At 40.0% G+C, this 24699-nt stretch overlaps 1 protein-coding gene across 1 annotated transcript in view; it reads right to left on the reverse strand.

Moving 5' to 3' along the window:
- F8 (coagulation factor VIII) overlaps positions 1-21869 on the reverse strand; it is a 134027-nt gene extending 112158 nt beyond the window's left edge. Inside the window, exons 1-3 of the mRNA XM_004390882.3 lie at positions 21724-21869; positions 7579-7700; positions 1731-1853 (exon numbers count right to left, since the gene is read on the reverse strand). Of these exons, the coding sequence (XP_004390939.1) occupies positions 1731-1853; positions 7579-7700; positions 21724-21869 (391 nt within the window). The remainder of the gene's footprint in view (positions 1-1730; positions 1854-7578; positions 7701-21723) is intronic.
- Positions 21870-24699: the final 2830 nt, after the last annotated feature.

The following is a 24699-nucleotide window of genomic DNA, read 5'->3' on the forward strand; positions in this document are numbered from 1 at the left end:
CTTTGGATGAGCCTAAGTGTTTGATTTTTAGGAGCTCCCAGTTATCTAGTCTCTCTTTTGGTGCTTGTGCCTTGTTACTTACGGTTCATATTGTATTTATGCCATGTATTAGGGCTCCTAGTATTGTCCCTATTTTTTCTTCCATGATCTTTATCGTTTTCAATTTTATATTTAAGTCTTTGATCCATTTTGAGTTGGGTTTTGTGCATGGTGTGAGGTATGGGTCTTGTTTCAGTTTTTTGCAGAAAAAGTGACTGGTGTCTGCTACGCCTTGGTTCTTGTATCTAGCATCCATTATAGGCTAGGTACCATGTTATGTGCTGAGAATACAACAATGAACAAGACATCTCGAGATGTTTATAGTCTAGTAACCCTGAGAGACAGACATAATGTTCAGGCAGGCCCTCAAAAGATTTGAAGGAAGTTTGCAATTTCTGACAATGAGAACAAATGGCTATGCCATGCACTGATAATGTCACCTGGTGTATGAAAGCTCAGAGGTTGGTCTTAGTGCTTGCTCTTCTCTGACTGGTATGCCAGGCAGAGACATGAGCAGAGGGTAGTCGTAATCAGTGGCCAATCTAGCTCTGCTTGCTTTAGTCTATGTATTCTTCCCTTTATTGCCTTCCTTGGGTTTTGGAATCTCTAGATATGGGATCTACAAACTCAGAAGGCATGGATACATTCTTTTTTCTCCTTTTCTCCTTGCCCCTCTCACTGGCCCCTCCCCTAACATCTATGCCTCTGCTCAGCCAATGTGCTTCCTCAAGAAGTTTGAGTACAATCCCTAATAATTCACTGTTTTCTTTCTATGAAACTCTATGCTAGCTATAGGTACTAATTTTGCAACACTGTAGGCTGCCCACATCAATTTTCAGACCATGTTTAGTTTTACCAAAGATGTCTGTGACCCATGCGAAGCAGAGATCTTTGGAGCTCTAGGGAGATCTTTTTATAGAGGTGGGGAGCTATGGTTGTTTCAAATCAAGATGGCCAATTTTTTGACCTTCCTGAGACCTGGTTATAGAGCCCTGTGGTAGTTATATTTCTGTATACCTGACATGCTTTTCCTTCCCTCTTCCTTCTGATGACATGAACCCCCCCTTTCTTGTGGAGAATTGCAGACGAACTGGGTGGGGCTAATCTCACCTTCTCATTTCCAACTCTTCCCTGTCACCTAACATTGAGAAGTATTGAGAAAGAGGCTCTCCAATCCCCCTGATCACTGACTGTAGAACGAGTAAGAACTGTGAATGCCTTGAGCTGCCAGTGTCTATCTTTGCCAGTATGCTGGAAAAGCCTACCTGTGAATGAAATCAAAAGGAAGGAAAGCACAGAAGATATGGTGAAAAAAAGACCATGATGCTGAGGGAATCATTGGAATCCTTCGATCCAGTCATACCAGAAGCTATATACACTCTGTGGAACTTTGCAGTTACATGAGCAAAATTCAAAATTATTTATATGAATCCTTATACTGTAGCATAGTTGTTCAGAGCACAAGTTCTGGAGTTAGATGGGCCTAGATTTGAATCCTGACTCCAACCACTCACTAACCGTGTAGCCTTGTACTCAATACATTGTACTCAAAATTATTATTATTATTATCACTTAGGAAATTTGTACATGAAAGAATGGATACAATTCCAGGTGTGCCACCATCACCAAGCACACATATCTCACTCTTGTCTCCTTCGGAGGACAGGACAATAAGAGGACATTTGACTCACCCTCAGAAGCTTTCCAGTAGGCTACGCCAACAGCATGAAGACTGATAGGATGAGAAGCCATGTTCTTAAGTGTAATTATTACTGTGTCATAAACCTCAGCCCGGATGGTAGGACCCAGCAGACCTGCAATAATGAGATACCCCTAAAGGTTATTTGGAGGGTGGCACTCTAGGAAATTTGTTATTACAACAGCGAGAGACTAAGTCATAGTAGAGAAGCCTGTCCCTCTGATTATTGACAAAAAGCAGCATATGCTTGCTGCCAGCATCTGCTCAACCTCATAGTTGTTCTGAGGAAAGATTTCTGGCAATTCATCCAATGTATTCATTCATTCAACAAATATTTGAGTTCCTACTATATTGTAGAAACTGTCCTACATGCTGGAGATATAGTGACTGTTATGGATTGAATTGTGTTCCCCTAAAATAAAAACCAAAACCAAACCCATAGACGTAGAGTCGAGTCCAACTCATAGAAACCCTATAGGACAGAGTAGAACTGCCCCATAGAATTTTCAAGACTGTAATTCTTTATGGAAGCAGACTGCCACATTTTTCTCCTTTGGAGTGGCTGGTGTGTAACCACTGATCTTTTGGTTCGCAGCAGAGCGCTTTAACCACTGCGCCTCCAGGGCTCCAAAAATACATGTTGTAAATCCTAACTTCTATGCCTGTGGTTATAATCTCATTTGGGAATGAGTTGTCTTTATGTTAATGAGACAGGATTAGTGTAGGGTGTATTTTGAGTCAAACTTTTTTGAGAAATAAAAGAGATTAAACAAGAAAACTAAGAAGCAGAGATGGGGGAAGAGAGATGCCAAGTCCCATGAAGATCGCCCAGGAGCAGAAGCTCAGAAGAGACAAGGACCTTCCTCCAGAGCTGACAGAGAGAGAAGGCCTTCCCCTAGAGCCAGCATCCTGAATTTGGACTTCTAGCCTCCTAAACTGTGAGAAAATAAATTTCTGTTTGTTAAAGCCACCCATTTGTGGTATTTCTGTTATAGCAGCACTAGAGAACTAAGACAGAATTCGGTACCAAGAAGTGGTAGTGCTGCTCAAACAGATACCTAAAAATGTGGAAGTGGTTTTAGAACTGGGTAATGGATAGAGGCTGGAAGAGTTTTAAGATGCCTAACAGTAAAAGCCTAGATTACCTTGAAGAGATTGTTGGCAGAATTTTGGACATCAAAGGTAATTCTGGTGAGGGCTCAGAAGGAAGTGAGGAGAGCCGTAGAGAAAGTCTCTGTCATCTTAGAGAATACATATGGTGCCAGGAACGGATTGATTAATGTCCATTTAATGTGGACATTAAATGTGCTTCTGGTGAGTCTTTAAAAGAAATGATGAACATGTAATTGGACAATGAAGGAAGGGTGATGCTTTTTATGCAATGGCAAAGAACTTGTCTGAATTATGTTTAAATGTTTGGTGGAAGGTAGAACTTGAGAGTGATGAATTTGGATATTTAGCTGAGGAGATTTCTAAGCAAGCTCTCAAAGGGGCCACATGGTTTCTCCTTGCTGCTTATAGTAAAATGCAAGAGGAAAGAGATGGACTTAAAAATGAACTGGGCAAAATGAAAACAAAACTTAAAGATTTGGAAAATTCTGTTTAAAAAACTAAGGACACGTGTCCTAGAATTTTCACCAAGGATGTGGCTACACATTCTTTTGTTAAAGAGATGAAGCCTGTGACTGATGAATCTAACCAACTACCACAGCAGAAAACCCACCAGCTTAGACTGAAGGGGACAGAGACAGAACAAAAGGAAAGAATGCTGTCTGCCTCTTGGAATTCTACAGGCAGGAAACAGGCCAAAGGAGCTACATCTGTTGTCCTCCAAGAAAAGAAAAGGATCAACCCTGAAGAAGCTCAGAGATCAGGAGAACTGTTGGAAGGAGCACAGGAAGCAGGGTCTTCTCAGTTTCAAAGGGTGGGGCCAAAGTCTCCTGGATCTCAGAGAGCAGGGCCACAGTCTCCTAGGTTTCAAAGAGTTAGATCTTCGCCAACTCGGTTCTGGGGTGTGGTGCTGCCATTAAGGTGTGCCACGGGAATGGGGCCACTGCCCAAAGCTAAGGGGGTGGGATTACCATGCCCAAGGGACAGAAGAACAGGGCCTACTGAGGCTGAGGGGGTGGGGGCTGCCACTCAGCTGGACTAGGGGAATGGAGCCACCCAAAGCTGAGGGAGCAGAGTTGCCCTCCCAGTGGGCCTGGAAGGTAGAGCTGAAGCCCAGGGCTGAGGGGCCTCCACCCAGAATCCAGGAGGCATGGCCAACCCCCAGAGTCTAGAGAGCTGGGCTATTGCCCAGATGGTCTCATATGAGAGGATTATTTTCAAGCCTTGAGAGCTAATGTAATTTGTTCTACTGGGTTTTGGACTTGCGAGGTGCCTGTTATCCCTTCTTTCCCTCCAATTTCTTGCATTTGTAACGGAAATGTCTACCTTGTGCCTGTTCTACCATTTTACTTTAGAAACAGACAACTCATATTCTAGATTTCACAGGTTCACAGATGAAGAGGAATTTTGCCCCAGGATGGAATACACCTCAAGTCTCACCCATATTAGATTTAGATGATTCAGAAGAGGAGATTTGGGACTTACACTGAAGACTTTTGGAATGATGTGATAGGGTGAATGTGTTTTGCACGTGGGAAGGACATGAATTTGGGGGGGGGGGGCAAAGGATGGAATGTTATGGATTGAACGGTACCCCCCCCAAAATATGTGTTGTAAATCCTAACCTCTGTGCCTGTGGTTATAATCCCATTTGGAAATAAGCTGTCTTTGTTAAATTAACGAGATAGGATTACTGTAGACTGTATGTTGAGTCAATCTCTTTCGAGAAATAAAAGAGATTAAACAAGCAAGCTAGGAAGCAGAGATGAAGGAAGAGAGATGCCAAGCCACATGAAGATCGCCCAGGAGCAGAAGCACAGAAAAGACAAGGACCTCCTTCTACCAGAGTCAACAGACAGAGAAAGCCTTCCGCTAGAGCCGGCACCCTGAATTCAGACCCCTGTCTCCTAAACTGTGAGAAAATAAGTTTCTGTTTGTTAAAGCCACCATTTGTGATATTTCTGTTATAGTAGCACTAGATAACTAAGACAGTGGTAAACAACACAGACTATGGAGATCGCGTTCTAGAGACATTAAGTAAGTGAACAAATAAATAGGAACATTTCAGATTGTTACAAATATTATAGATGGTGGTGGTGTGCTAGAAAACGAGGCAGGAGGTAGGGGACACTTTAAATATAGCGGTCAAGAAGATTCTCTCTAAGGAGGTGGCATCTGAACAGAGATATGACTAATGAAAAAGGAGCAAAACTTGCAAAGATCTTCTAGAAGAGTATTCAAAGCAGATAAAACAAATGAAAAAGTTCTGAGGCAGGAACAAGCTTGGCATAGTTGAGTAACATGTAGTTGAAGCAAAGTGAATGAGAAGGGGAGTAATAGAAAATCAGGTAATAGAGGTAGGCAAGGAATATGCTATGTAGGACTTCATAGACCACAGAAATTTGGATGAATTTGGATTTTCCAAGAAGTAAACATATTTGGAACTTGTTTTGGAGAAGGAGTCAATAAGACTTGCTGACAGATTGGTTGCTGGAGATAGGAGAAAAAAAGAGAGCGAGGAATCAAAGATGAACTCCTATGATTCTGGCTTGTGCAACTGAATGGATATTCATGCCATTGACAGTGACACAGAAAATCAAGATCACTGTCTTATGCACATATTAAGTATAAAGTTTCTTGATGAACTGGATTCAGTGAGATGAAGAAATGAAATGGCGTTATTTTTCTCATACCACTGTTTTTAATTGTGTTATGTGGAATCTCCCTTTCTTGCACTTAACCCAATCCCAAATATTTTCTAGTCACCTTCAGGTATTAACAAACAGCATCATTTTAAAGTACTAACAAGTCAAGTCCAGTCTAATATCAAACTTTTGATCCTACAATTTAAAGTTCCAACTAAGTTCTGACAGGCTCAGAAAGCTATAATGGGAAGACTATAATGGGTGCTCCTGACCCAAGCCATGGTATTTTCAATCACCTCACATGCATGCGAAAGCTGGACAATGAATAATAAGGAAGACCAAAGAAGAATTGATGCTTCTGAATTTATGGTGTTGGTGAAGAATATTGAATATACTACAGACTGCCAGAAGAATGAACAAATCTGTCTTGGAAGAAGTACAGCCAGAATGCTCATTGAAAGCAAAGCTGGCAAGACTTCTTCTCACATACTGTGGACATGTTCTCAGGAGGGACCAGTCCCTGGAGAAGGACATCATGCTTGGTAAAGTACAAGGTCAGCTAAAAAGAGGAAGACCCTCAACGAGATGGACTGACTCAGTGGCTGCAACCATGGGCTCAAACACAGCAACGACTGTGAGGATGGCGCCGCACGGGGCAGTGTTTCATTCTATTGTACGTAGGGTTGCTATGAGTCAGAACCCACTTGACGGCATCTAACAAAAACAACACAATTTAAAGTTCCCTCCAACTAAGTTGTGACAGGCTCAGAAAGCTATAATGGGAAAACGTGGTTTCGTTGGCAGCTTCAATGTTTTTCCATCTTCCTCTCCTAATCTGCCTACCCCACTCACCTTTCTGCCTCCAGACCCTTTGAGGCTGGCACAGCTGCTAAGAGGGTAGGGAAAAGGAGCATAAGGACACGGTCTTTGCTGGAAGGAGCAGTGGTAATGTGGCGCTGGTACCCCCGGTTGTGGCACACGCCAAAATTCTGGCTCTTTCTTAGGGAAATTTTAGGAGTTCTTTGGGGACCGCCCTCCCTAATATGAGGACACCCAACTGTACCTCTTCAGCTGGTGACTTGTATCTCTACTCTATTTCTGTTTCTGGCAGTACAAACCATAGACCTTTTCTGTTGAGGTCACCTAGCCACGGCAGGAAGACCTCTCAGACAGGGTCTTCTTAAGACAAGTCTAGTCCTGTTACCTTCCTTGCTTCACCCCTAACAGTGGAGGTGCAATTTGCTTCCACTATAGCCCAATCTTCTTGCTATGCTACCAAGGAAAGTTCCACCCAGCCTCTGGATTGAAATTTTCCAGACAAAAGCCAGACAAACAATTCAGTGTCTTCTAAGCTCCAAAGGTCCTATGGCAAGTCTTCTGAGTGGATCTCTTGAAGCCTCTTTCATTATATTTTGTCATGAAGGAGAGGCCTCCCTCCACTCATTGGGTGGGAAACATACAAAACACCAAAAATTCTCTCCAAATAAATCCTCACATCTAAACTCTTTCATAAGGTCCTAGCCTTCTTTTATATAGGCTGGAGATGAATGATGGACTAAGGGTTACGGAACCAATTTGGACCACTATAATTCCAAGATAGGAAATGTCCTATTTTAGCATCCTGTTACATACCTATTTGACATCTAAGTGGAGGCATCAAATAAGCAGTTGAATTTCAGGGGAGAGGTCTGGACAGAAGACATAAATTTGGGAGTTATTAGCATATAGGTGACATTTTAAAGCTCTGAGACTTGATCAGATCACCTAGAGACTGAAGGCAGAGAGAAAAGAAAAGGAACTCGGGATCAAGCACTGGGGCATTCCAACATCTAGAGGACAAACAGAGGAGGACAGTCTAGCAAAGAGACTAAAGCGTTCAGCCAGCGTAAAGGAGCGAATGTCATGGCTCTGAAATAAGAAGTCCCCTCTCTTATTTCCCTGAGAGGTGACAGTAAAAGAAGCCTGGCCAAAAAAACATTCTCTTTGGCAACTGCCTTCTTTAACTGCAGCCCCAAGATTGGGGAATATTAGCTAGAAGATAAGATACCCAGTTTCATAAGTAAACATTCAATGTATTTTCATTACCCATCCAGGGTGGCCTGGGCTTGGCGATGTTGAAAAGGTGATCCGTGAACTCTACAAACACAGTCTTTTTGAACATGACTGAGGTGTTGAATGGAAAAGATCTTGGCACTCTAGGAAGCAATCTGTGTAAAGAAAGGAAAAATTTATTCATTTTGGTGGACACTTCTTTTAACCCACTTTGAAAAGCAGCTGGAAATAATGCTTCCATCCCACTCTCCTAAGCTATTAACCAGACAAATTAGAGGTTGTATATAGATCCTGTGTTAGTATCCTGGGGCTGCCATAACAAAATACCACAAGTGGATAGCTTTAAGGAAAACAAATTTATTGTTTCACAGTTCTGGAGGTTAGAAGTCTAAATCAGGGTATTTGTTGTGTTGATTTTTCCTGAGGACTTTGAGAAACTGTTCCAGGTCTCTCTCTCAGCTTCTAATGGCTGCTGGCAATCCTTGGCATTCCTTTGCTGCTTGTTAGCTGTATCTTTACATGGTACCATCCCCCTGTGTGTGTGCCTCTGTTTCTGTGTCTGTTCTCCCCTTTTATAAGACACCACTCAGAAGGGATTAGGACTAGGACCCACCCTATTCTGGCATGATTTAAGAGATAATATCTTCAAAGAAAGACGCTATTTCCCTAAACAAGGTCACAGCCACAGGTATAGGCATTAGAACTTCAACGTATCTTTTTGGGGAACACCATTCAATCCATAACAGATCCCTAACATGTTTTAAACCAAAATACTGTTTTCACAAGTCAATTGATAGTTTAGGCGCCAGATGATAAGATAAATCATAAAACCAATACCCATATACTGCATCAGTCAAAATATCCTTTGCAAAGTAATAACTACAGCATTCTTCAATTTCATCTCTAAGATAGACTACAACTTTCATCTTTCATCTAAGTACTTGTCTTCAAATATTGTCAGTATGTACCTAAAATTACACTTCCTTTCTTAGGAATACTAGGAATATCACTGAGAAAATTACCTTCCAATGAGGCCTATGTATATTAAGAAATTATATAAATGTTCCCAACATATTATTCTTTGCCTCAGTTATCAAAACCCTTTTAGATGAAGGCTGGTTCCCAACCTCTGCCTTGCTCCAACCTGACAAAGATACGGGTATGCGAATCCAGGTCTGCTGACTCCTAGGCCAGAGTTCTTATCTATATACTAAATATCCTCGCTGCTTCTCTCTACACTGTGCCTTCTCTGGACCTTTGTTTTCCTCATCTGTAAAACAAAGATAATAAAGCCTAGAGATTTTGTGAGAGGCATTAAAGCAGAAGTTCTTTGATATCTGAGGGTCTGTACAAATGTGAAGGAATGTTATACTTGGGGGAATTAGTGCATAATATGTATGTGGCTGAGTCTGTAAAACAACATCATAAGAAATCGTTGTTTATTTTTTTTTTAATTTTAAACTGTTAATCATGTGGGTATTGTGTCTACCCGATAACACATATCAAGATTGAACACTTGTGCGGGCTTTTGTGTGCCTTTAAACTGCATTTGGCTTCAGTGACAATCAAATAAATCAGGAGTTGAGGACAGAGGTCATGCTTTCCTTTCCCTCGCTGGGATAGGGATCAAGAGACATAGAAAAGGCCCCAGCAGGCCTAGCAACTGGATCAAGGTTACAGACGAATCAAAGAGCAGAATGAGGATAATGTTGAGGGAGAGGAGAAGGCCGAGACACCTTACACTATGGGCACCAAGTGATAGAAATGGGGTTGGGGGAGGGATAGTGGAGACTTCTCTGCATAAAAAACCTGGCCTAAAGCCAGCAGTTTAAAACAACAACCAGTCTCTGACTAAAAGGGTCAGGATCAGTGGGCAGGAGCAGTGACCAAGGGAGGTGGTCAAGAGAGTCTATCCCAGGTTGTAGTGTGCTGGGCCCAGTCTAGGTTGAGTGATAAAAAGGACAATTGTGACTCCTAGTGAAGAAGAGACGCCAACTCCAGGTGACTTGGTAGAAATCACAAAGTGGTTGAAGGTGTCTATCTCCACTCAATGGTTTTCACATGCTCATCATTTTTGCACACCATGAAGTAGCTGTAGTTTCCTACATACAGCAGAGTTTCTCTTCCTTCCAAACATCTGTGTTATTCTTACCTCTTGCCAGATTTTACCAATTGGTATCATTTTAACAAGCCAAGGGAGTATAGGCAAAAGGCATGGACATTTGGGGAATTAAGGATCATTGGCAAGGTGAGACTGTCCAGTGGATCGCTGGCATCATGCACCTGGAGCTCTGACGAGGAGTTTGGGCCAGAGATGTGTGTCTGAGCCAGCTCCAGAGCTCCCCGCCGAGGCTGTGGTGGGGCCTGTACCGCAGCCCAGCTTCTCCCTCTGTCCACTCCTGCTTCTTCCCTTTCTTTCCCTTTCCACCCCTCCCCTTCCCCAGGTGTGTATCCCGAGAACACTCTAAATAAACTCCCTGCAAGCTAATCTGCATCTCAGATCTGTTTACCATGGAAGCTAACCTGTGATATTAATTCATATTTAAATATGCTCTAATGTCATCCATCTCTAGAAATTTCCACGGCGCTAGTCTTGGCATAGACCTGCGCGAATTTTAGTTATTTAACAACATTATTTGATGCCTGTATCTTTGGAGAATGTCTCTCTTTGGTCCATTTTTCCCATATCTTGGTTACTCTGAGACTTATGCCCTTCCACATTCATCGCTCTTCCCTAGTTTGTTACATTTCCACTTTTTCCATTGTTTGAGCTAGCAACCCAGCATCTCCTTGGTTCTGCTGAGTATACCTCACCCTCTTTCTCCAAAATTCCCACTGAAACTAACAAGACTCAGACGTATCTCTAGAGATAGGTATTTTGACATATGCTTAGCAGAATTCTTTCACTTCTATAATTTCTGACTAAAATAAAGATATGAGACATAAAAAATGTTTCCTAGAGCAAGATTTTGGAGTAGAGAGGGAATGGGATCAAGAACACACAGAGATACTTTTCTCCCCCCTCTGAAGGAAGGGTAAAAAAAAGAGGTTAGATAAAGAAACAAGATTCTGAGACAGAGAAAGGCAAGGCCTAGGCAAAATATCAAGGCCCTAGTCAAGTGGGACATGGTTTAGGGTAGGACTTCCTCTTCAAAGGGACATACTAGACATACCTAAGAGCATCAGCACTGTCCAAGTGTGCGGTTCAGGCCTGAAATGAGACTATACAGGACAATATACCACTCTTCAGCCTGAGACCTTTTCTACTAGACTGAATATTTTCCATCACAACAGAGATATGTGATGTATTTCCCTGTCTCAGTTTCAAGATAATCTGCACAGTAAGTGACAAAATGTTCCAGGGTCTCATGGTTTTTGCTTCTTCCTAACTTTTGTGAGGTTTTTGTTTGTGAATTTCCCTTGGGATTCAATATATAAATCATGCCAAATATATTTGGCAACAATGTCCTTGACATGAATTGTTATTTCACATTTTATCTAAAACCTATCAGAAAACCTATTATATTCCCTGACCCTTGCTTATAAGAACATAAGCAGCTGCAGGAACAGATAATATAAATCTGAATTTCTCCAGCTGTTTATTTCAAAACCTTGGCAGAGACTATCAGGATATGTCCAGAGTCAGCTTATCCTGTTAATCATTATCAAAATAATCTAGTATCATCAAAATAAAACTTCTACCATATTTTTCCCGGTAAATACATGTGACTATCTACACAAGAACAAAAAGCTAAATAACAGATGAATCATTTATTCCATTCAATCCAATTATACACTCAGACTATATTCACTATGCCTCAGGAGCCAAGCTAAATGGACACTACAATACAAAGCACAATGTATTAAGTGCAATTATCTCAATATTAATTGTTAAAAAGACCAATGCCGATGGATAAGTGACTATTTGTTCAATCAGATGCCAAACTATTGACCATCAGGGTCTTTAGTTCATAGTCACTGACACTGCTCAACTGTAGGCTATCTAGACTATAGAATGGATCTAAATCCTTTCCTCATACCACACAAAAATAATTAACTCAAAGTGGATCAAAGACCTAAATCTTCATGACCTCAGATTAGGCAACAGCTTCTTAGACATCACACCAAACACACAAGCAACAAAATAAATAAATAAATAGGACTTCATCAAAATTAAAAACATTTGTGCATCAAAGGACATTATCAAGAAAGTAAAAAGACAACCCACAGACTACATTCCTGGAAATACTTGCAAGTCATATATCTGATAAAGGTGTAATATCCAGAATATATAAAGAACTCTTACAACTAAATAATAAAAGATAGCCCAATTTAAAAATGAGCAAACGATTTAAGTAAACATTTCTCCAAGGAAGATACACAAATGGCCAATAAACACATGAAAAGATGCTCAACATCATTAGTCATTAGGGAAATGCAAAATCAAAACCATAATCACATACCATTTCACATCCACAAGGAAGGCTATCACTAAAAAAACAAACAAACAAAACAGAAAATAACAAGTGTTGGTGGCAAGGATGTGGAGAAATTGTAACCCTTGTAGCCTGTTGTTGGGAATATAAAATGGTGCAGTCATTTTAGGAAATAGTTTGGCCCTTCCTCAAAAAGTTAAACAGGGTTATCAAATGATCCAGCAACTCTACTCCTAGGTATACACCTAAGAGAGATGAAAACATGTTTATACAAAGACTTGTACATGAATGTTCATAGCAGCATTATTCATAATAGCCAAAAAGTGGAAAAAACTCAAAAGTCTATCGACTGATAAACAGATAAACAAAATGTGGTATATTCATACACCAAAATATTATTCAGCCATAAGAGTGAAATACCGATTCATGATACAACATGGATGAACCTTGAAAATACTATGCTAAGTGAAAGAAGCCAGACACAAAAGGCCACAGATTGTATGATTCCATTTATATCAAATGTCCAGAACAGACAAATACATAGAGACAGAAAACAGATTAGTGGTTGTCAGGAGCTGGGGAAAAGGGAGAATGGAGAGTGAGTGTTAATGGGTATGGAGTTTCATTTGGGGTGATGAAAATGTTCTGGAATTAGATAGTCAGGATGGCTGCACAACCTTGTGAGTATACTAAAAAAACACTGAACTGTACACTTTAAAATGGTAAATTTTATAGTAAGTGAAGTATATGTCAATAAAAAAGGGAAACTTAAGAAAGTTAAAAAAAAAAAAAAACACTCTGCACTGAAACTGGGTAAATTATACCTCCAAGAATCAGTTAAAACAATTATAGAAATATTCTGAACTTTATTCTATTAAATTCAACAACTCAGGTAAAATTCCTTGAAGGAAACAAATAATCAAAATTGACTCTAGAAGAAATAGAAAATTCAAATAGCCCTGTATCTATTAAAGAATTTGAATTCATAATTAAAACTCTTTTCACAAAGAAAACTTCAGGATAAGATGATTTTCCTGGTGAATACTTTCAAACATTTAAGGAATAAACGATACCAATTCTATACAAACTCTTGCATAAGATAGCGGAGAGAACACTTCACGACTCATTTTATGAGGATGGTATTGCTCTTATGCCAAAACCAGACAATGACATTACAAGAAGATCCATCATGAACATAGATGCAAAAAATCTTAACAAAATATTAGCAAAAAAATACATCACAACCAACTGGGGTTCTCCCAGGAATATAAGTGTGGTTCATCATTCAAAAATTAACGTAATTTACTATGTTAACATATAAACAAGAGAAACCATATGATCATCTCAATATATGCATAAAAAACATTTGACAAAATCCAACATTCAATCATTATTTAAAAAAAAAAAACTCTCAAAACACTAGTAATAGAAGTGAACTTTTTCAACTTGATAAAGGGTATCTAAGAAAAAATTACAGGTAGCATCATACTTAACAGTGAAATACTACTGAACGCTTTCTCCCTAAAATCAGGAACGAGACAAAGATATTCACTTTCACCACTTTTATTCAACCTCATTAGAGGTCCTTGCCAGTGCAATAAGTCATGAAAAAGAAATTATAGACACCCAATTCAGAAAAAAAGAAGCAAACTGTCTTTATTTGTAGACAACATCATTATGTATGTAGAAAATCCTAAAGGAACTACAAAAAAGCTACTACAGCTAAAAGATGGATTTGGTAAGGCTGGAGTAAACAGGGTTGATATACAAAAATCAATTGTATTTCTATACATTGCCAACAAGTGATTGGAAAATGAAAGTAAATAAAAATGATGCAATTAACAGTGGCATCAAAAACCACAAAATACTTAAGAAATACAATTAATAAAGTATGTGCAAGGTCCCTGGGTGGTGCAAACAGTATGCACTGGACTACTAACCTGAAGGTTGGCAGCTCAAACCTACCCAGTGGCACCACAGAAGAAAGGCCTGGCAATCTGCTTCCGTAACGATTACGGCCAGAAGGCCCTAAGGAGTGCTTTTACTCTGTAACACATGGGGTCACCATGAGTAGCAATTGACTCAACGGCAATGGGTTTGGTTATTTTTGGTGCAAGAACTCTACACTGTAAAGTACAAAACATCTTAGAGAGAAATTAAAGAAAACCTATATAAATGGAGAGTTGTACTATGTTGATGTATTGAAAGAGTCAATATTGTTTAGATGTCAATTCCTCCCAAGTTTATCTATAAATTCAATTTAATTCCACTCCAATTGACAAAATTCCTGTTTTGTGGATGTTGGCAAACTGACTATAAAACTAATACAGAAATGCAAAAGCTAAATATATCAAAAGTGATTTCAATAAAGAACAAAGTTAGAGGTTCTAGGCTGCCTGATATTCACTTATTATAAAGTTACAGCTATTAAAACAACGTGGTATTGACATAAGCATAGTCATATAAATCAGTGGAATTAAAGACAGTCCATAACAGATTCACCTATAAATGGTCAGCTGATTTTCTACAAAAGTGCCAAAGCAATTCAGTAGAGAAAGGAAAGTCTTTTCAACAAATGGTTCTAGATCAACTAAATATTTGTATGTAAAAGAATAAACCTTGATCTTACTTCACACCACACAGATAATTAACTCAAGATGTATCATAGACCTAAACATAAATACTAAAACTATAAAACTTCTAGAAGAAAATATAGTGGAAAAGCTTTGTGAACTTGGGGTAGGCAAAAATTTCATAAGATAAAAAAGCATGAATCATAAAAGAAAAAATGATAAGTTGGACTTAATCGAAACTATCAACTTCTGCTATTTGAAAGATACTATTTAGAAAATGAAAATGCAAGCCATAGACCGGAGGAAAATATTCAAAATAGTCACATCTGTAAAAGTACTTGTATCCAGAATACATAAAAAAGAACTCTCAAAGCTCAACAATAAGAAGACAAACAACCCAATTAGAGAATGGCCCAAAGATTTGAACCGACACTTCACCAAAGAAAATATATGATTTGCACATGCAAAGATGTTCTAATGTCTTTAGTCATTACCATACCCGTTGCCAATGAATTGATTCTGACTCACAGTGGCCCTATAGGACAGAGCAGAATTTCCCATAGGGTTTCCAAGGCTGTAATCTTTACGGAAGCAGATTGCCACATCTTTCTCCTGGGAGCAGCTGGTGGGTTCAAACCAATGACCTTTTGGATAGCAGCTGAGCACTTAATCACTGCACCACCAGAGTTCCTTCTGTAGTCATTAGAGAAACGCAAATTAAAAGTACAGGGAGATTCTGTTCTACCTTCTAGTTCGTTGAGTAGTGCCTGGGATCTTAAGGCATGCAAGCGGCCATCCAAGGCACAACAATTGGTCTCTATTCACCTGGAGCAACGGAGGAAGAAGAGGAGTCAGGAACAGAAGGAGGATATGGAATGTGTGGCTGATTGCCTCTATGAACGACTGCCTCCTTTGCCATGAGACCGGAAGAACTGGATGGTGTCCGGCTACCATTACTGAACATTTTGATCAAAGATTTTATAGAAGAATCCTGATCAAAAGGGGGAAAATGCAGAAGAGAACTTCAAATTCTCATGGACTTCAGACTTTCTCGAGCCATGGAGGCTGGATGAACCCCCAAAACTATTGCCCTGAGATAATCTTTAAACCTTAAACCAAAAATATCCCCTGAAGTCATCTTAAAGCCGAACAATAGTTCAGCTTAACTAGTAAAAAATGTCCACCTTGAGCATTATGCTCTTTTAAGAATGATCTATATGGGATCAAACTGACAGCGGCAACTTGAAAGATTAGATAGAAACTTAGGGGGCAGTGAGTTTATGTTAATGGGGGAGGCACAGCTCAGAAAAGGAGGGTGAGAAGGGTTGCACAACTAGAAGAATGTAATCAATGTCACTAAACTGTACATGTAGAAATTGTTAAATTGGTGTATGTTTTGCTGTGTACATTCCCAACAACAACAACATAAATAGAATTTAAAGAAAAAAAAAGTACAGTGAGATACTACTACAGTCATTAAAATGGCTAAACTTAAATAATGACAACATCGAATGTTGTCCAGGATGTGTTGCAACCGGCACTGCCATGTATCTTTGGTGGGAGTATAAAACGGTATAGCTATTTAGCAAATCTGTCTAGCAATTTCTTATAAAGTTAAACATGCACTTACTATATGATCCAGCAATTCCACTCTAGGTGTTTCAGATAAAACACAAAAACCTGTACAGGAAAGTTTATCGCAGGTTTATTCACATTCGTCAAAAAACTGGAAACAATCCAAAGGTCAATGAGCAGATGAATGGATATATAAATTGTAATATGCTTTTATAATGAAACACTAATCAGTAATAAAAAGGAGCCAACTGATTCACGAAACAACCTGGATAATTTTCAAAATCATTAAGAAAAAAAGCCAGCCACAAAAGAGTGCATACTGTACTATTCCACTTATATAAAATCCTGGAAGAGGCAAAAACTAATCTGGAATTCAAGAAAGCAGGTAACTGGTTGTCTGGGGCCAAGTTAAGGCAGGGGGACTCACTGAAGTTACAGAAAGGAATTTTTTCGATTTATGTAAATGTTCTATATGCTGATTAGGGTGATGGTTACACAGGTGTATGCATTTGTCAACTCATCAAAAACTGCACATTTAAAATGGATGCAATTTACACATGTGGTAAGCAAAAATCTGGCCCCCCGACCTTTGCTCCTTGGTGTTACGCCTGTGAATATGTTATGTTACATGGCAAAAGAAACTTCGTAGGTAGAATGTAGATTGCTAATCAGCTGACTTTGAGACGGGGGGGATTATCCTGGATTGCCTGGGTGAGCCCAGTGTAGTCACATGAGCCCTTAAAAATGGAAATGGGAGGCAGAAGAGTCAGTCAGAGAGATGCAGCCGAAGTTGAAGTCGGAGGAATTCCAAGCATGAAAAGGACCTGACGCACCATTGCAGGCTTGAAGACGGAGGGGCCATGTGGAAAGGGAGAGAAACAACTGCTAACCTCCCAAATGAATTTGGAAGTGGATTCTCCCAAAAAGCTTTCAGGAAGGAGTGCAGCCCTGTCAGCACCTTAATTTTGGTCTTGTGAGATCCTGAGTGGAAACCCTGGTGGCGTAGTGGTTAAGTGCTACCACTGCTAACCAAAAGGTCAGCAGTTCGAATCCACCAGGCACTCCTTGGAAACGCTGAGCTATAGGGTCACTATGAGTCAGAATTGAGTCAACTGCAACGGGTTTGGCTTTGGTTTTTTGGAGACCCTGAGCAGATGACTCAGCCAAGCCCATCTGCACTTCTTGTGAGATAATTGCTACTGGTGTTGTGTGTCGTAGAGTCGATTCCAACTCACAGTGAGCCCATATGACAGAGCAGAACTGCCCCACAGGGTTTTCTAAGCTGTAATCTTTACAGGAGCAGATCGCCAGGTCTTTCCCCCACAGACCCGCTGGGTATGTTCAAACCACCGACCTTTGAGTTAGCAGCTGAGCGCGGTTTCCATACCAGGGCTCCTTGTGAGATAATAAACGGGTGTTATTTTAAGCTGTTAAATGTTGGTAATTTGTTATGGCAGCAATAAAAAACTAATACAACACCCCAAAGTTGATTCAAATATTTAAAAACAAACAAACTTGTCAAGCATATAAAAATGCAACTAAGAAGCATACTCCCAGGTAAACTTTGGATCAAAGATGAAATCAAAGAAGATACTACAAACTATCCTGAAAACAATGACTAGAAAACCCTTCATGCCCAGACGTATGGGTAAGGGAAAAGGTGTTTTAAATCTTTCCTTATTAAAAACAAAGGGGAAAGAGAAAATAACATATTACTTCTCCTAAGAAATTAGAAAAAAGACAGCACAATAAACCAAAAGAAACTAGGGAGAGATAAGCGATAATGATAAAATCTAAAAATCAATATTAAAAAATAACTAGGAAGAACAAATAAACCCAAAATCTCATTCGTTGAAAACACCACCATAAAAAAAAAAAAATCAGACAAATCCATGGCAAGCTTGTTTGTGGAAAAAACATAAATAGCAAAGATATAGGAGCTTAGCAATGAAAAAGGGAACATAACTACAGAAAATGTGAAGTTAAAAGAATTACGAGAGAGTGCTATGTGCAACACTGTGGCAGTAAAATTGAAAAAAATAAAGGAAATGAGTTCCTAGAAAGGTATAGAATTATTCAAACTGATCCCAAAAGAAGTTACTAACTTGAATTGACTACCATAAAAGAGCTTGGAAAACTGGTTCAAGATATTCCAAGAGTCACCAGATGGATTCATAAATGAAGTTTTTCTAACTTTTAAAAACAGATAATTCTAATGTTATTTAAGCTATTCTAGACCATAAAAAAAGATCAGTATAATACAGATCAATCCCACTGTCTTAGTTACCTAGTGCTGCTATAACAGAAATACCACAAGTGGGTGGCTTGTAACAAACAGAAATTTATTTTCTCACAGTTCAAAGATTTCATTTTACTTGGATCCATAATCGATGCCCGTGGAAGCAGTAGTCAAGAAATCGAACGACATATTGCATTGGGAAAATCTGCTGCAAAAGACCTTTTTAAAGTGTTAAAAAGCAAAGCTATCACTTCAGGGAATAAGGTGCGCCTAATCCAAGCTATGGTGTTTTCAATCACCTCATATGCATGCGAAAGCTGGACAATCAATAAGGAAGACCGAAGAAGAATTGATGCCTTTGAATTACGGTGTTGGCGAAGAATATTGAATATACCATGGACTGCCAGAAGAACAAACAAATCTGTCTTGGAAGAAGTACAGCCAGAATGCTCCTTAGAAGAGAGGATGGTGAGACTTCATCTCACATACTTTAGACATGTTATCAGGAGGCACCAGTCCCTGGAGAAGGACATTATGCTTGGTAAAGTAGATGGCCAACGAAAAAGAGGAAGACCCTCAATGAGATGGATTCACACAGTGGCAGCAACAATGGGCTCAAGCATAACAATGATTGTGAGGATGGCGCAGGACCGGACAGTGTTTTGTTCTGTTGTGTATAGGGTCACTATGAGATGGAATTGAATGGACGGCACCTAACAACAACAACAACACAGTTTAGGAGGCTAGAAGTCCAAATTCAGGGTGCTGGCTCTGGGAAGGCTTTCTCTCTGTCAGCTCTGGGGGAAGGTCCTTGTCTCTTCAGCTTCTATTCCTTGGCTTCTTGGTGGTCTTCATGTGGTGTGGCATCTATCATCCCCCATCTCTGCTTCTCAGCTGTGATCAGCTTAAGACACAGCCCACACTAATGCTGTCTTATTAACATAACAAAGAAAGCCTATTCCCAAATAGGATTATAACCACAGGTATAACCTCATTGCCATCGAGTTGATTCTGACTCATAGTGACCCTATAGGACAGAGTAGAACTGCCTCACACGGTTTCCAAGGAGTGCCTGGTGGATTCGAACTGCTGACCTTTTTGTTAGCAGCCGTAGCTCTTAACCACTACACCACCAGGACTTCCAACCACAGGTATAGGGGTTAGGATTTACAACACATATTTTTGGGGGACACAATTCAATCCATAACACCTACATAGTAAAAGCTCACAGTTTCTAAAGAAATATGAGCACATGTTGTTAGGTGCTGTCAAGACGGTTCCAATTTGTAGCGACCCTCTGCACAACAGAATGAAACCCTGCCCGGTCCTGCGCCATCCTCACAGTTGTTGGTATGCTTGAGCCCATAGGTACAGCCACTGTGTCAATCCATCTCATTGAGGGTCTTCCTCTTTTTTGCTGACCCTCTACTTCACCAAGCATGATGTCCTTCTGCAGGGACTGGCCCCTCCTGATAACGTGTCCAAAGTACGTGAGATGAAGTCTTTCCATCCTTACTTCTGATGAGCATTCTGGCTGTACGTCTTCCAAGACAGATTTGTTTGTTTTTCTGGCAGTCCATGGTATATTCAATATTGTTCAACAACACCACAATTCAAAGGTGTCAATTCTTCTTCGGTCTTCCTTATTTACTGTCCAGCTTTCACATGCATATGAGGCGATTGAAAACACCATGGCTTGGGTCAGGCTCACCTTAGTCTTTAAAGTGACATCTTTGCTTTTTAACACTTTAAAGAAGTCTTTTACAGTAGATTTGACCAATGCAATGCAATGCAAACGGACAGATACGTGGGGGATTACACATAGAGCCCAGCAATATTCAAATTATGTGAACAGTAGATTGTACTCCAAGAATGTAAGGAGTATTTCAATGTCAGAAATCTATTAATATGATCTATTTGTCTATCAACATACTAAAGAAGAAACTTTAGATGATGCTAGATGCTAAAAAGTTATTTCCAATAAAATCCTATGGCAAATGAGAATAGAAGCAACAAAGATCATTTACTAAAAACAAACAACAAACATTATTCTAAATACCAAAATATTAAAACTATTTCAAGTAAAATGATGGAATAGACAGGGATGCTCACTTTCACCATTATTATTTAACATTTTGTTATGTTTTCTAATAAATTTAGTAAGATAAGAAAATGAAATAACTGGCTATAAACATTAGAAAAACGCTAAAATTTCTCTCATTTTTGTTGATAATATGGTTCGGTATCTATAGAGACAAGTGTAAAATCACTAGAATTAATAAGAGAATTTGGAAAGGTAACTAAATTCAAGATGAATACACGAATAGCTTTTCTCTATTCTGGTGCTAAGCACTTAGAAATGAAAATAAAAGAAAAATATTTTATTAACAATAGCAACATACGTATAAAAATGATAAGGGATAAATGTAATAATAAAATCTATTAATGTATAAATTTAATGAAATTCCAATTAGAATCACAACAAGGTTTGCCTTTTTTATTGGAAAAAATATCTTAACACTTTTACATGGGAGAATAAAATGTCTAAGAACGCTAAGAAAGGTATGAAAATAACAGTGAAGATTGATTTCCCTTACCTGATATCGTAAGGTATTATACAGCCACTCTAATCAAAGCAATATGGTATTGGCATAGCAAGAGAAAGGTAGATCAGTAAAACAGCATAATGAATCCAAAAATAGACACTAATGTATATGAGAGTGTTACAAGATGTATGTGTTAATTCAAATCAGTGGCAAAAGGTCTATTATTTGATAAATGGTGCCATCGAAATAGGCTATTGGTCGGGATGGAATTAAAGCCAAGTAGATCTCTATCTTATACCATATACAAAATTAATTGTCAAATGAATTGCAGACATAAATATAAAGAGCAAAACAGTAAAAATCTTGCAAGAAAATCTGAGAGACTATACGTACAACGTTGAGGCAGAGAAATGAGGGAAACATTTTTAACCCACACTGGCAGCGGAAAGAACTGACAGATATATCTGACTTTATAAAAATTAAAAACTTTTTTGGTAAAAGTTCTAAACGAAGTCAATAGACAAACAACAGATTTGGGGGAAATTGCAATATAAATGACAAAGGTAATAAAAAAGGGTTCTCGTAATTTAAACAAAAGTCTAACAGCCCAAAGAAAAATGGGCAAAGCATATGAATAGCCAACTCTCAAAAAAAAAAAAAAAAAAAAACAAAAAACAAAAAACCCAATATCCAACAAACATTTGAAAAGATGCTCAATCTCATTTGAAATAAAAGAAATGCTCCAACCGGAGTCACATCCCCACAATCCTGGACGCTGATCAGCCCGTATAGGACATGCTTGCCTTTACCTGGTATTCACGTGCAGCTCAGCCAGCAGGTCACTCTGCATATAGTCCCAGGGCAGTTCCATAGCGCCAAGATAGTATCTTCTGGTGGCACTAAAGCTGAATGGTAGCAGGCACAAAAAGAAGCAGACAGAAAGCTCTATTTGCATGGCTCTTAATGTTAGAAAATGTTCAACTGGAGAAACATAAGATTAATTCCTCTCTAAATTATCTTTGGCTCCAAAAAAGTTAGAAAAAAGGTAAAATTTCTATGATTTAGCGAAAAGTTCCAACATTTTCCCAGAGAATTTTAGGGAATTTTGCCCGCTGGGTGGGACAGCAGCATCAGCGCTAACTGATAGGATTGCTTCCTTTTTGGCAGGGGAAAGCATCCACAGGAAGAACTGAAGTAGGAAAAAAGGAGGCTGAGCTAAAGCTTAACCCATTCACCTCTGAGAGCAGTAGGGTATTAGGCTGCTTTAATAAGAACTTTTAAGAAAAGGAAGAGAAGAAGAAGGTCAAGGTGAAGAGGAGTTTCAATTTGTATTCGTGTCTCTAACCTCCTCTAACCCTCTTCCTTAGTAGCAGCAGTAAGAGAAAGTTGGGGTGATGTCGAATAGTCTGAAATCCACTTGCACAAGCAAGAGTAAGCATGGATCCTAATAGCCACCCTGCTTCTAGCCTTGCCCCTCACACAGAGTAACTTTTTAAAACTATAAAATTCAAAAATCCTCTAACAGCTTCTGACCTCACTGAGTAAAATCACACATCTTTACCATGGCTTAGAGCATCCCACGTGATCTGCACCCCACTTCCCCCAACCTCTGTGGTCTCATCTCCAACTACTCTTCCTCTCACTCACTCTACTTGGGCCATGCCGGCCTCCTTGCTCATCCTTGAAATACCAAGCAAAGTTGTGCCCCTAGACCTTAGTACTTGTTATTTCCTCTCCCTGAAACACATTCCCCCACGTTTCAACCTCACACCTCCTTCAAATCTTGGCCCAAATCTTGCCTTCATAACGAGATCAGTTATGGACCACCATATTCAAATTTTAAGCTCTCTACCCCCACCGGCACTACTGATACCCCCTCCGTGCGTTATTTTTCTCCGTAACACTCATAGTCACCTGACATCTATTTACTTGTTTACCTATTTTAAGGAGCCCTGGTGGCACAGTGGTTAAAGCGCTGGGCTGCTAATCAAAAGGTCTCCAGTTCGAACCAACCAACCTCTTCATGGGAGAAAGATCTGCTTTGTAATCCTTGTAAACTCTATGGGGTAGTTCTACTCTGTCCTATAGGGTCGCTATGAGTCAGAATTGACTCCACAGCAGTGGGTTTTATTTATTTTGGGTTGTTGTTACCTCGTCCTTTTTTATCTCTTCAGCTTCTGTTCCTCGGCTCCTGTCTCATTTAATCCTCACAGCTACACTGCAAAGTAGACACAGATGAAGCAACTGAGGAGCATAGAAGCAAAAGGCCTGCCTAAGGCCACACACGCGTCTGTTTGTCATACTGTGGGGGCTTGCGTATTGCTGTGATACGGGAAGCTATGTCACTGGTATTCAAATACCAGCAGGGTCACCCATGGCAGATAGGTTTCAGCTGAGCTTCCAGACTAAGACAGACTAGGAAGAGGGACCTGGTGATCTACTTCTAAAAAACCTGGCCAGTGAAAACCCTACGAATAGCTGTGGAACATTGTCTGATATAGTGTCAGAAGATGAGCCCCTCAGGTTGGAAGGCCCTCAAAATATGACTGGGGAAGAGCTGCCTCCCCAGAGTAGAGTCAACCTTAAGGACGTGCATGGAGTCAAGCTTTTGGGACCTTCATTTGCTGATGTGGCACCACTCAAAATGAGAAGAAACAGTTGCAAACATCCATTACATGTTATCGGGTGGGACCAGTAAGTACCCAAGGACATCATGCTTGGTAAAGTGGAGGGTCAGCGAAAAAGAGGAAGACCCTCAAGGAGATGGATTGACACAGTGGCTGCAACAATGGGCTCAAGCATAGCAACGATTGTAAGGATGGCGCAGGACCGGGCAGTGTTTCCTTCTGTTGTACAGAGGGTTGCTATGAGTGGATGGCACCTAACAACAACAACAACAACAAGGCCACACAACTACCCACTTGTCCTAGACACTGTTGTAGGCGCTGGGTGCACAACAGTGATTAAAAAAAAAAAACTCAGACAATAAACAATAATTACAGTAGATGAGTGCGCTATACAGTACGTTAGAAGGTAAAACAAGTGCTCGGCATAAAAGGAAAGTACGCAGGGTAAAGAGGAGTGGAGGTGTACCAGTTGCAATTTTAAAAGTGGATGGTCATGGAAGGTCTCACTGAGAAAGTTACATTTGAGCAAAGGGACTTTGGCTTTTACACCGAGGGTAGTGGGGAGCTATGGCAGCGTTCTGAGTAGAGGAGGGACGTGATCGGAAGTACCTTTTACACTGAGCGTTCTGGCTGCGGTGGGGAGAACAGACTGTAGGGGGGAAGGGTAAGAGCAGGGTGACCTGTTAACTGGGAGCGAAAAATGATAGTGGCTTGGAGGCGGTGAGAAATGGTTGTATTCTGGATTCATTGTGAAGGTAGACTTTATGGGGGTTGCTGATTCATTGGATCTGAGAGGTTTGAGCCAAGGTTTTTGGTCTGAGCAAGTGAAGAGTGGAGTTGCCATTAACTGGGATGGGGATGGGTGGGGAGATGTTGATCTTTTCAGCGGCCTGGCACAACCTTGAAGGGCTCCGTAAGCATTGCAAGCCCCGTGCTCATTTCTCTCCTAACGGTTTTCTTATTGTGGTTGTTAACACTTTTTAAATGTCTGTCTTCCTCCACTAGAACAGCGTCGGAAACAACGCGAGCGCTAATAAATATTGGTTCAATGTTTACATGAACAAGCGCGACGAGTCTCCTTTCTTTATTTTCAGTTAAGCCGCGGGTAAGATACGCACCCGCAAACAGCCGCTTCGCGTCCAGGAAAACGTCTCTGGG

The sequence above is a fragment of the Trichechus manatus genome, unplaced genomic scaffold, assembly GCF_000243295.1.
Source record: "Trichechus manatus latirostris isolate Lorelei unplaced genomic scaffold, TriManLat1.0 scaffold00340, whole genome shotgun sequence".
Lineage (NCBI taxonomy): Eukaryota > Metazoa > Chordata > Mammalia > Sirenia > Trichechidae > Trichechus > Trichechus manatus.